This window comes from Mus pahari, chromosome 6, assembly GCF_900095145.1.
Source record: "Mus pahari chromosome 6, PAHARI_EIJ_v1.1, whole genome shotgun sequence".
NCBI lineage: Eukaryota > Metazoa > Chordata > Mammalia > Rodentia > Muridae > Mus > Mus pahari.
In genome coordinates, this window is record NC_034595.1 from 40415814 (window position 1) to 40429881 (window position 14068).

Consider the following 14068-nt stretch of genomic DNA (forward strand, 5'->3'; position numbering starts at 1 on the left):
CCTTACCATATCCAGTAGATTCCAAAGGAGGAATAAAACACACACTACATATTTCTCTTGGACCTCCTCTTGACTGGTGATCACCCCGAAAAGGATGATCACTCTCTCTGTGAGCTAAAACAAAAACAAATGAAGAATCATGGTCATCCGTTAGGCCATTTAAGTAATTTTCTAATTTAAAAAAAAGGGGGGGAGAGGCTTTGTTTAAAAGAATGCCTTTAGTTCCAGCACTCGGGAGGCAGAGGCAGGTGGATTTCTGAGTTCGAGGCCAGCCTGGTCTACAAAGTGAGTTCCAGGACAGCCAGAGCTACACAGAGNAGCCTGGTCTACAAAGTGAGTTCCAGGACAGCCAGAGCTACACAGAGAAACCCTGTCTCAAAAAACCAAAAAAAAAAAAAAAAAAAAAAAAGGAAAGAAAAACTAAAAGAATGCTTTAACTGGAAATACATTTTCTAACCTATTAACAGTGGCTATCTCTGAAAGAACTGTGTCATGAATTATTTTAATTTTGTTTGTTTTCTTGTACTTTTATAATTATATATAATGAAACAAAGAATTTACCTAAGTCAAGATATTTTCTCTCTTCTCCACATATACACATTTCTATTCACTTTGGCCAGCTCCTACTTGAATATCCACTATGAATTAGATCAGCAACTCTCAATTTGTAGGTCATGAGCCCTTTGTGGGGGTCAACCAACCATTCACAGGGGTCACTGAAGACCATAAGAAAACACAGATATTTATGTTACGATTCACATCAGTAGCAGAATTACACTTAGTAAGTAGCTATGAAAATAATTTTATGGTTAGGGGTCACCACGACATGAAGAACTATATTAAAGGGTTGCAGCATTAGGAAGGTTCACAACCACTGGATTAGATAGTACAATAAAAATGGCCCTGCCTTCAGAGTTAGTGGTGGGGAATGTAATTACAGTATGTGCTGCAGAGGGACGCCCAGTTAAGGAGATACTTGCTACCAGAGAGAAGGATGAGAGGTTCATGAGGACAAGCAGCATTTCAGCTGGCTGCTGATTGATGGGTGGGAATTACCTTGTAGAGTAGATAGGAGGAAAGCCATTCCAGGCAAGAACAACCTCCTCAGAAGTAGCAGTGTGATGATCTACACTGCCCTGGGGAGGATCAACAACCACAGAGAGGCTGGAGTGGGTGGGGCGAAGGAAAAATAGGAAAGGTAAATGAAAATGTGTTTGGGGCTGAGTTGCGAAGGGTTTTGAATGACACGCCAGGAAATTTCAATTTTAGCCAATAGAGAAGCCAGTGTAACTTTTTTTTTTCAGGGCAGTAATATAATCCTAACCCTCCTAAGCCAGTGGAAAATAGAAAGAATTTAACACATTCTTGGAATATATGTTATATATGCCAAGTTATAAGCATTTAAAGATCATTGGAAAACTCACATATTTTTGGCTTAGTTCCAATTACCAACTTAAATAAAACACAGTCCTCTTTCCCTGCAAAGTATAAAGTGCCTTGTGTTATGTTCACATAGCCTGACAGTCTACATTTTTGTGCTTAAAAGGGCATTTCTCTTTGCTTTCAGTGGTCAAAAAAAAATGAACTAGAGATTGATATTAGTGGCAGAGGAAAAGAAAATATAAAGGGGTTGATGGGTATTTTGTATAGCCGTCTTTTTTTTTTTTTTTTTTTTTTAAGCTGATTAAGGAAAAAATCCTGGGATAATCCACAACAGACTAATGGGCTTTTAGTGTTAAAAAAAAAAAAACCCCAAGATGTGTCAACAGCAGTCCACATGATCAGAAATCCACATGTATAAGCTATGTCAGCGTGTTTATGACTACGGAGGTGAGTCAAGAGGGCCCCTGCATGGCTAAGGGGAATTAGACATGATTCAAACTTAGTCAATCTATGGGAGTTATCCACAGAGCTCTTTCCTTTCATCAATCCTTCTTTAAGATATAATGATCTAGTTTCTTGATTTAGCGTATATAAATTCTTCTAAGCTGCAATTTAAGTAACTGAGTAACCCATCCTGGCTGACGTGACAACTGTCAGCTTTTGGATGTAAGACTTGAGCATCTCACAAATACTCAGGCACCGTCTCATCATGGATGGCTTGCAGACCTGGTGGCTAGGAAACTTGTGCTTCCTAGTCACCCATGGTATGATCATAGCATTTAACTTCTCTGGTTTCCAGCTTTCAGCCAAGTGAGACGGTGTGGGCTGGTATTACAGTGTTCTACATAGAGGGATCCTATCAACTTCAACTTTTAGAGTGCTCAACCATGAGCTTAGAAATCTATACTGTGTGCATCCATGTGTGTGCATTTCCTGAGGTTTTCTTTTTTGTTTTGTTTTTTGTTTGTTTTTGTGTTTTTTATTTTTGTCTGCTTGTTTGTTTGTTTTGTAAAACATAAGTTCTCTGAGTTTTAGGCATTAATCAAATGCAAACTGAGATAGTGTCTAAGTATTGTGAGATGCAGCCTCACTGGTGGATTTTCCTCTGCCCTTTAAATGGTGAAGACAGAGGAAAATCTACCAGTGAGGTTGGGGCTATACGATGAAACTATATTAGAACATCAGGGAAGGCTCTGTGAATCCTTGGTGATGGAGTCCCTAGTTGTATAAAATTCAGCAGTGGACATGCCCCCAAGTGCCAGCATGTATACAGATATAGGTAGGCTCCTGCCACATGAAATGTCAACCTAATTCATTATCTGATGGGTATTTAACTATATTCAATAATGGCAAAATAGAGGAATTTTGTTATAGATAGTAAGCTGATAAAAGTCAATACTTATTACTTTCTGCCAATTTCAAAATTTATAATTTTATACTTAATCTCCAGAATAACACTAAGAAGGTACTGTTACTATTCATTTGCTTTTACCCAAAAGCATGTGTTTTCCTAGGTAATAATGATTTCCTTCATGTTTGGAATCAAAATCTAGACAATGACTCTAAGTCCTGCATTCATGTTGGGGGTCCCTCCAGAACCTAACATCCAGGCAGTGGTCTCTTCTTTAAAGGAGTTTCTATAGCTGCTGAGATGGCTCAGCAGGTCATGGCACTTGCCAGGCAGGCCTGGTGACCGGAGCTTGCAATCCTGAAATCCTTGTAGACTTGTAAAAAGGAAACTGACTCCTCAGCCTTGTCTTCTGACTTCTACATGTGCAGCCAGGACGTATATATTTAATTTTAAAAACTGACAAGTTACATCATTGAATGACAATGTACTTTATAAAGGTGAAGGGTTTCTTGCCTATGCATGGATGGATCCAGCAAAAAATTCTAAATAAACTGAGTTTTCATACACAAAAGAAGGCATGAAGTTGAGGGGGGGGGGATTGTTGAGAAGAGCCTTCTATCAGGATGGGAAGGAGGCATGAATTGCCCAAAAGTCATTAAGAAATGTATGAAACTATAAACAATATTGTTTTAAGTTAAGAAATAGGGAAAATGGAAGGGTAAAAACAGTATCCTGACTGTGGGAAGAGTTTCCAAACTCAGTAAGTTTCAATCTCAAAATTATTATTTTACCAAAATTATAACTATTTTACATATTACTAACATTTAAAAGACACAAAACATGCATTTGTGTGTGCATGTATGCATGTTTGAATGTGAGGAGATATATGTACATATGTGTAGAGCCAGAAGTTGATCTCCGGGGTCGTTTACTGTTCCTGTCTACCTTGTTCTTTAAGCCAGGTCTTTTTGTGGAACCCAGATCTCACAGATTCATTGAGACCAGCTGGTCAGTACAATCCAGGGCTCCTCCTTTCTCCACCTGCCCAGCACTGGGACTAGAAGTGGATGCTTTACTGTAAATGTTAATTAACTGTGGCACAGAGGGGTATGGAGTGAGGTGAGAGTGTATGGTGTGGGTGTGTGGTGTGAATAAATAATGCACGTATGGAGGACAGAGGGCAGTGGTTGGGAGTTGGTTTTCTCTCTCCACCTGGGTCCCTGGGAACTGAACTCAGTTTGCCAGATTTGCGGGACAAGCACTTTCCTTACTGAGCAATCTCTCTGGCTATTATTTATCTCAGAACATCCAGGAGGGTCTTACTTCAATGTTTACTTTGTAAGGAACAGACCGTTGTCTGGATGTCAGTTTTAGAGTGGCTTACCAACATAACAAAAATGAGAAGATCTGAGTGTTTAGATCATAGTACTCCGAGTCATACTTCCAGAGTTTGAGTCCAGATCTGTAGGAAGTATTGTTCGCGGGACATTTTTCTGCCGAGATAATGAAGACTCTTGGTGGATTTTTAAAAGCCATCCTGCATTTGTAAAATCACACTATAAAGATCATGGCTTTGTACCTATTCACTGAAGATCTCCATAGATCAAAATGACAAGAACCTGAAAACCCTAACTTTCCCTTCTAGTGAACTGTATGGGCTTAATACCTCAGCAGCTTTATGTCTAGTAATAAAAGCCTGTTCTCAACTCAAGGCATACAGGGAGAAAAATCTGTGAAAAGTTCAAAGATGACTTAGTTTAGCAAAGTAAGCTGCTTCGCAGCCTGGAGAAAGCAGACTGGAAACCGCTGTCCTCTCACAGGAGACTTGGACACTCTCCTTTAAAATGCCTTCCTTGCCTTCAACACAAAAGAGACAGAGCTGGTGACATTGGTTAATACAGCAGTGTTTTCGGCACTTGACTATCATGAGTGGAACCTCTACAGGCATGATAATTTAGAGGAAATCATTTGTAGTGTTTTGATTTACAGATTTTTTTTTAAGTTGCATAAGCATGTTTAAGATTAATACATCTGCCGCAGTATTCACGTGGTTGATGGAGGGGCAGCATATGACTCGGAACCACCTGTAGCTGTAGTCAGCTGATCTATATTCCCCTGAGAGTTACCTACAAGGTGAACCTGTCAAACGCTTTGGGACAAAGGTTTATATGGGCTGGTTTTCCCCTTTCCTTAAGTTTTATCAAGGAAAGCTTCTGAGGTTTCGGCAAGACTGTGTGACTGTGTTCCCATTCTACAACGGCCAGGTTGTTGGGTTTTGGCTTTCTTTAATGAAATCTATCAAAATCAACTAGTCCCAATTAACTGCTTTTTATAAAAAAAAAAACAAAAAACAACAACAACAAAAAACTGATGTAATGAAATATGCTAATTTGATTGGAAGGAGAAGGCTGGAAAGGGAAAGCCCTTAGCTTTCATTTGTATTGTCGTTTTTAACATGCTGCTTTTGTGTCTTTTGAAGCTTCCCACTTGGAACTAAGAAAGCAAAGCTCTATGTTATATTTCTATGTATAATTTAAGTGGTAAGCTCTATGTTATGTTTCTGCATATAATTTAGATGATATATGATTATTATAAGCAACAGCAGTCTATAAACAGCTTTTTGTGTTAATAGTTTTGGATTTTCCTCATAAGTAATTTAAAAATAAAATATAGATGTCTGTTAAATAGCTACAGTCTTATACTGTGTGTTTTCTCTGCTTTTTTGTTTGAACAATGGCATATAATTTTTAAAATTATAGTTTATTGCTTATTGTCAGATATGGGAGGGTAAAACATGTAATAACTTGGAACAATGAACAAACCCAAATCTACCCTCATTCCCTCGGCACCAGCACTTGCCAGATGTCACATCAGTTGTTCAGCTAAATAATCCTAATCCATGGTTCGTGCTAGGTGGAATTATTTCTCTTGACATTTTGGAAAATCTGTTCTCAAAAGAATGCATTCTGTTGTGGCTTCGCAATGCTGTGAAGGCAATATCATAGTAACATCACAACTCTGCAAACACAGCTTTAGTCTTCTTTGAAGCAGGGGGACACAATGCATTTTTTTTAAAAAAAAATTGCATGCAGTCAGCCATAATCAGTGTAAATAACTCAGCTGCTCTCAGTACCATTTCTTCGTTTAAAAATGGGGAAATGAGAACGCCACAGATGATTTCACAACCTAGCGTTTTGTTACATTATTTTAAAGCTGAGGCCTTGGGATCATCCCCTAATGGAGGGATTCTAATTGTCTGCAGAACTTGAACAGGGAAAGGCACGAAATATGGGAATTTACTGTGGTGCCTTTATAAAGTTTTTCCAATCCCAGTCCAACCTCAAGTTGGCAGTTACAACCTCAAGTAAAAGAGGAAGATGGATAGGCATGTCGGAAGAGCTGTACTCATTGTCCAGGATATACATAGCGCAGGATGTTCATTCTCCACCCTGATACCCTGATCCTTGCTTGTCCTTCCCCAGGGCCAGACTTAAAGAGCACTGTGCTCCATTAGCACTGGACTTAGTAAAATCACTCTTTAAATGAATATATCTGCATGTGTATTTACTATTGTTTTTAAGTGACCAAGTCAGGAATTGTGTCTTTGGTTACAATGATTTAATGATTTCAGTGATTCAAGGATTTAATTAGTAGTGATTAGAAACCTCATTTGAATGTTCTGGAATTTGTACACCTCCCCAAAATTCAGATGTCTGAGCTCTAGAGTAATTTTGCATATTAGGCAAGTCTAGCTAATTCTTTTTGAGGTTTTATCCTTTTTATTTTCAAGTACCCTGAAGAGACAATTTTCCATAATTCTATAGAAAGTATTCTTTTTTATTTTTATTTTTAAATTAGATATTTTCTTTAATAGCTAATTCTTTCAAGCAAACAATATGTGTGCATTTTCTAGGGATAATTCAAGCTCTCAGTTTTTTTTTTCCTCGACAAGACAAGGTTCTCTAATCTCACAGTGCATTAGCAAAAGCTGAATGCAACCCTTACTTCTGAAAATGCTTTGTTACCAAGAAATTAGTAATAAACAAGTCAGCCAAAAAAAAAAAAAAAAAGCCCTTTAACAAAGAGTGAAAGTGATAACATGACTCAGATTTTATATGAACTTAATTCAGCTCCTAGTGGACAATCCACATGATAGGATGCCGCTTTCCTGCACTCTGAGTCTTAGTTCTGCTTTCCAAAAGTAGCATTCTGGTGTACACATCTTGACATTTTCAAAGTACAGGAGACCCATTCAGCCAGAAATACCAATAAAGCTTGTTTCTAAATTATTCACTGCTTCTATGACCAATCTGTTAATCTGTTTCCCTCCTTAGTTTGTAAAGTAACATGTTTTAAAAAGATTCTATGAGCTCTTAGCTGGTTAATTTTAATATAACTATATTGTATATTATGACCTCCATTTTTGAATACTTGATATGTCAACACATAAAAGGCCTTCTTTTTAATGAACAGTGCTTCCCTATTTTTATTTAGTAAGTAAAATGAAATCTACCCCATATCTTTTGAAACATTCATGTCTGTGTATCTGCATGCCCCCCCCCCACTCTCCTGCTTCTGTGCATGTATGGAGGTCAGAGGACAACTGTAGAAATTAATTCTTTCCCTCTACAATGTGAATTCCAGAAATTAAACTCAGGTCATCATGCTCAATGGCAAATGCCCTTACCCAGACATCTTGCCAACCCATTCTTGCCGTACCCATCTATAGATCCTGTTAATATTTATAATACTAGGCTTTTATTAGGTACATGAAGATTAAGCTGTTATTTGCATCCTTTAAATTTTCATGTTACTTCAAGTAAATTAACACAGGGATCTATAATACTATATGGAGCAAGTTTTAAACTCTGTGTTTACATACCAAGCATTTTGCCGGGTATTTAAATACATTAAGATTCTGATATTTTCCAGCTTCTGGCTATTATAAATAAGGCTGCTATGAACATAGTGGAGCATGTGTCCTTATTACCAGTAAGAACATCTTCTGGGTATATGCCCAGGAGAGGTATAGCTGGATCTTCCAGTAGTACTATGTGCAATTTTCTGAGAAACTGCCAGACTGATTTCCAGAGTGGTTGTACAAGCTTGCAATCCCACCAGCAATGAAGGAGTGTTCCTCTTTCTCCACATCCTCACCAGCATCTGCTGTCACCTGATCTTAGCCATTCTGACTGATGTAAGATGTTTTGATTTGTATTTCCCTGATGATTAAGAATGTTGAACATTTTTTTCAGGTGTTTCTCAGCCATTCGGTATTCCTCAGTTGAGAATTCTTTGTTTAGCTCTATACTCCATTTTTTAATGGGGTTATTGGAATTTCTGGCATTCAGCTTCTTAAGCTCTTTGTATATATTGGATATTAGTCCCCTATCAGATTTAAGATTGGTAAAAATCCTTTCCCAATCTGTTGGTGGCCTTTTTGTCTTGTTGACAGTGTCTTTTGTCTTACAGAAGCTTTGCAATTTTATGAGGTCCCATTTGTCAATTCTTGATTTTATAGCACAGACCATTGCTGTTCTGTTTAGGAATTTTTCCCCTGTGCCCATATCTTTGAGGCTTTTCATTGGAAGGAGAGGCCCCTAGGTCTTGCAAACTTTATATGCCCCAGTACAGGAGAATGCCAGAAGAAGGGAGGGCCAAGAAGTGGGAGTGGGTGGGTAGGGGAGCAGGGGGGGGTATAGGGAACTTTCAGGATAGCATTTGAAATGTAAATAAGGAAAATATCTAATAAAAAATATGTGCATGCAAAAAAAGATTCTGATATTTTAGGAAACAGTTTGTTTACAAATTTCTTTGGGGGATACCTAAAATTATGCTCATCTAGATGGCCATTCCAAATCCTGGAGTTGCTAAAATGTATATCCATGCAGTAACTCAAAACTTATTTTGTCTTCATGGAAAATACCATTTAAATTTTTTTTTTTTTAGTTTTAATCTAGCAATGATTAACTATGTGGAGTATATACAAGTGAATTTTCAATCTTCTGTCAACCTGCTGTTAAAACAAACACTTTTTTGTTTTTAATCCCCTATTCTTTCCCATCAAGCCTGGTGGTTGTGGTAGCATAACCTCGGAGTGGTCCATAGAAGAGCCAGGTATCACAGTAAAAGCATCAACTCTGATCCTTTCCACTTCTGCTCTCCCTCAGAGAGACACATGCAGAGTGATAAATGGCTATGGACTCTCCAGGAACAGGATCCAAGCTGTGCACACGCTGGCCAGTGGCACTTCCCAAACACTGCCAATAGGCCATTCTAACTGTTGTGGCTTAGGTAAGGGAATCCTGTGAACAAATTCTGCCGTAAAATCACTTGGGGCTATAAATAGGACAAAATAAACACTTAAATAGACTCTACAATAACAGCATGGTTAAACTTACCTGCAAAAACCGTGGGAAAAGCTGATTCGACTCAATGCCAATGTAAATGTGCAGAAGCTCCAAAAGGGAAATGGATTGGCAAACCCGCATAACTAACCCAATAGCGTAAAACGTGTCGGCCATTGAATCTGCATTAGTGAATGATAAACAAATACAGACACTGTGAGTCAAAACTGCATCCAAACACACATTTGCAGGGTATAGCAAAATACAGATGAGATGCATTTATTGTATGTGCAAAAAATATTTTAAATAAGCTACTAAATCGTAGCAATGCAATACACCCCTAGAAAGTACTGTGGCACGTACAAGAAGTACTGAGGTGCTTACAGAGTGTATGCAAAGTACTTTGTAATTGGTCCTCTTCCAAAAGGAATGGAAACTTAGAAAGTCTTCACAGCTAGGGTTATTGTTTTTATTTCCAAGAATAAATTAAGCAATTCTGACACAAACATAATCCATCAGAATCTAAACCCCTTGACATGTAGATCACTTGGGGGTGAAGTTACTAAAAGCTTTTTCATTGAGGAAAAGGGCAATGAGAAAACTGATTTCATAGAAATTTTATGGAAATGACACTGTGGTGCTGTGATGTCACACACCATGTTTGTTGGTCCTTGGGTCCTGTACACAGACTGGATTAGTGACTCTGGCTTTGTTTTGAGCACTGAACTTTGGAGTTGGCATTGTGAGAAGACATGACTGAGGTATTCCCCTTAGAGAGAACTGGAATAGAAGGGAACAGATCGTCCTCTGATGACAAACTTGTTGCTTTAAGATCTTCAATAAAATCCTGTCCCATGTACCCAAGGAGCAGGAGGGGTCTGCAACCCTATAGGAGGAACAATGATGTGAACTAACCAGTTCCCCCCAGAGCTGTGTCTCTAGTTGCATATGTAGCAGAGGATAGCCATTAATGGGAAGAGATGCCCTTGGTATTGCGAAGATCATATGCCCCAGTACAGGGGAATGCCAGGGCCAGGAAGAGGGAGTGGGTGGGTTGGGGAGCAGGGCAGGGGGAGGGTATAGGGGACTTTGGGGATAGCATTTGAAATGTAAATGAAGAAAATATCTAATAAAGAAAATCCTGCCCCATCAGAGTCTTCGAAGGATGATTTTTCTGTTTTTACTGGATTCCAGGTGCTCGTATGACTTTAACTGACCAGGCACTGCAGATTCTTGTCTTGGTGTTTTGGTAAATGCCCCATCACATGCCCCTCTCAGACACAATTGCTGACACACTAGAAGTCCATACTCTTACCCTCTGCCTGTACCTACCATTACACAGTCCTGACAGAGGAAGATAGTGGGGTCTCACAAGTTCAAGGCTCTGTTGCTCTTGATCAACTTGAAGCATTGCCTAGAGCAGCTTCTCAGCCTGTGAGCTCCAACCCCCTTGCAGGGCTCCAACCCCCTTGCAGGGCTACAAACCCCTTGCAGGGTTACAACCCCCTTGCAGGGCTACAACCCCCTTGCAGGGGAAACACAACCTTCCACAGGGGTCATATATCAGATATCCAACATATCAAACATTTACATTAGGATTCATAGCTAGAAGATTACAATTATGAAGTAGCAATGAAATAATTGTATGATGGTGGGGTGGGGGGTGCCACCACCACATAAGGAACTGTATTAAAGGGTCCCAGCATTAGGAAGGTTGAGAGGCACTGGCTTAGGGAATGGGACTGGTCTCCCATTCCATTGTTCTCAGGCTTCATTTCCAATGAACAGACCAGTTCTGTTTATCTAATCGCAGTAGCTGCTATAATTATAGTGGTAAGACATGTGGCTGAAGCCACTTCGCCCACTCAGGGGTTAGGGCCACATCAGAATTCTGGCCTGGGGCCTGGGGTGTAAATGAGCTGCAGTCTGCTCCCACAGCCTATCCTAACAAGGCTACAGAACTGATGGCCTCCTACCACTTGCGTCTCAGTCTCCCTCTGGTTAAAAACTCTCAGCTCTCATGGTTGACATTCAAGTCTTCTGCTTTGGCTTTGAGATTAGTAACAAAGGCAAGAACGTATACATTTTCAGGAAGACTGAGAGACACAGGAGAGTTTGTCACTGTCTACTAGATGAGTGTGATACGGAAGACTCGATTGATGAATTCAGCATGTTTTTTTTTTTTTTTTTCCAGCCACACTCATGTTTGTTTTTAGCTAAACCAGCATTTGCTCAAATTGTCAAGTCACCAAACAGTTGTAAACTGTAATGACACTTACTCATGTGGGGATGGGACTCGGAGAAGGTTGTTTAGACAGTCACTTGGTGATTCACTCTTTAACAATCTGAAGTGAATAGTTTAAAGCGTGAATTCTTGACTTTTTAGGAAACTGAAGGAAGCTTACAATTCAAGTCATCAATACCAACTCCATGTCGGTGACTAGTCATTGGTGTGTGTGTCATGTACATATTACTTCTTGAGGGATCAAACAGGTCTTGGGGGGCATAAAATTTGTCATTCAGCTACTGGTAATCTCCAGCTACCCTTAATCTGAGGATGAAAAGCAGTGGACGAATTCCATTAATTTCTCATTGCTCTGCACAGGATGTCAGGCTGGAACTTAGAGGCTTTCCAAAATGCATTTGATTTACAAGTTTGGTGCAGAACCAAAATGGAACATTCCAAAGATAGGTCTTTGCTTTCAGAGCAAACTGGCGGCTCTGGGGCAAGACAGGCCCCTCTCCCGCCTGGTCTCACCCTGTTCTAAAAAAGTTTAAGTCTGAAATAAAAAGGTATACTTATGGAAAAACAAACTCCAGAGAAGTGAACGGTGCCAGGTGCGGGGTGCACAGAAGTTCGAAATGCAAATCAGTGAGGCGAGATGAATCCAGGGATAATAGTTAAAAATCGAAACCATTTAGGAGTGTTTACCTTTCCCAAATGAGAAGAATCGGACTGTCATATTTGCCAGTATCCACGAGTGGCCACAGAACTGAATTAAGTAATAGATGAAAAGATACACATTCTTCCTATACCTATAAATACAGAAGAATGCCATTAAACACATCTTTTAATGTAATATACCAGTCAAACTGAGCAAGCAAACGAAAACTTTTCCAGGTCAGAGTTCTGTATTGGGGTCTTTCACTGGGTTGTCCCTCCAAACCCATTAGAGTCCGATGGGATGAATTTATCTACCAAGAGTATGTTGACTGAAATTGCTTAAACCCAAAGGTAGTTCTTTTTCCAAACTTCATTCTCATCTTTGATAACATTCTAACCTTGTTTCTCGAACACTTTCAGCCACTATGAGAAAAGCTTTGAAATTTGAAGGGGACAGGGAAGAAACACTGATGCAAAAGGACTGATTTGGGCAGCTTGTACTCCAGTAGCTCAGCTTGCCAAATTAACTTGAAAGAGCAGGCTTACAGTTATCAAAGGGGAGTGGTCACAAATGTATTATGACACACCTGACTTTTGGGATTGGGGTTGCACTCTCGTTCTTCCTGCCCCTGCCTCCTATTGTATTTTACAAGGGAAGCTAGTTCTTTCCATCAAATACACATAGAAAACAGTTTAGTTTCTCAGACCAAAAAAAAAAAAAAAAAAAAAAAGGGAAGTCAAGCTGAGTGTACAAATGTGTGTGTGGGTTCCTGGGGAGAGGACAACCAGGATGTAAACTGAATTTAAAAAAAAAAGAAAGAAAGAAAGACAAAAGATTGGCGATTCTTGATTTGAGGAGCTGGAAAAGGAGGTGAAGTGCTTCCCGGTGTGCACAAGGTTTGGGTTGAGTGGCCATGTTAGTGTTAACAATGACTTCGCTTAGTTGGTAACTTCTGAGAAACAATGTATATAAGCAAACTCTATGGAGCAGTCAACAGAGGACAAAACCGCTATAGGGTTTAAAAGGGGGAAACTCCAAGCCAATCAGAATCACCAGGCTTCAGGTAAGCACTCACCCCAGGCCCTAGTTTCCCTGGAATCTGTCCTGTGACAGATGCTGCTGTAACAGGATGCTGTAAAAATCACCCTGTGCCAAAATCTAGGGCGCAGCGAGGACAAGGAAGAGAAGGACTTGTGGGAGCGCACAAAGAGAAGAAGTGGCCATGCAGCCCGCCCTTCCATTTCCTCATCTCCAAAACTAAAAAACCAAAGGAAACAGCAAAGCCTCCGTTCTGAGTCTCTGGAGGAGAAAATGCAATCCACTAACACCAGGCAGGGGGAGCAGTTAAACAGTCAGGAGCTTCGCGGGAGTGAAAGCCTATGGGCTTCTGCCCAGCTCCCTGGCCCTTCCCTCCCCGCAGCCCCTCGCCCTACCTGGGCTGCAGCCAGGCTGGCAGCACCGAGGGCCCCATGGGTCACAGTCTGCTCCTCTGGCACCTCCAGGAAGCAGCCGGAGTGGGCTGGGAAGGCGCTAGGGGCGGGACGCCTCAGGCTGGGCTCGGGAAGGGCGGGGCCTCAACACACTCAGCAAGTTTTGAAAAAAAAAGCAGAGGTCAGGAGATGGGCAGGAGATGAAAGTCAAATTCCTGCCATGTTGCCCTAGGAGAGCTGGCCAGGCATAGAAAGTATGCCGGATGAACAAGCACATCTGCACCCGAGGCTTTCCAAACTGATCCCAGGCTACTGATGTGTGGCTGGAGACCCTTAAGTTCACCTGCCTATACTCTTAACTGGATATAACTAGCTCTAAGGGTGCACAGATCCTCAGGGTGGCCAGGTCTTCTCTTTGAAGCCCTAAGGTAGGAGAACAGTTCAGGAAGGAAAGCTCAGGGCACATGGCCCAACACCTGTTCAAACCTGTTCTGGAGCCAGAACCCTCCAGAAATCCATCCCTGACTCTTAAGGCCTGGGTGGCGGTGGTGTGCACAAAGGCTTTTGTTCATTTAAGTTCATGTCATTTATTTAATGTTTAATGTCATTAAGTTAATGTTATTCACTTAAGTTAATGTTGCTGCCCATGACCAACAATCCCACACACCTTTT

At 40.4% G+C, this 14068-nt stretch overlaps 1 protein-coding gene across 3 annotated transcripts in view; it reads right to left on the reverse strand.

The window, feature by feature from the left end:
- Positions 1-13495, reverse strand: part of Hacd4 (3-hydroxyacyl-CoA dehydratase 4) — a 30168-nt gene extending 16673 nt beyond the window's left edge. For 2 of the 3 annotated variants that reach the window (XM_029539701.1, XM_029539700.1), the window contains exons 1-4: positions 13400-13473; positions 12014-12117; positions 9136-9263; positions 2-114 (exon numbers count right to left, since the gene is read on the reverse strand). In XM_029539701.1, the coding sequence (XP_029395561.1) occupies positions 2-114; positions 9136-9263; positions 12014-12117; positions 13400-13437 (383 nt within the window). In that variant the 5' untranslated portion in view covers positions 13438-13473. Of the gene's footprint in view, position 1; positions 115-9135; positions 9264-12013; positions 12118-13399 lie in introns of all 3 variants that reach the window. The other variant, XM_021200856.1, reaches the window with a different exon arrangement.
- Positions 13496-14068: the final 573 nt, after the last annotated feature.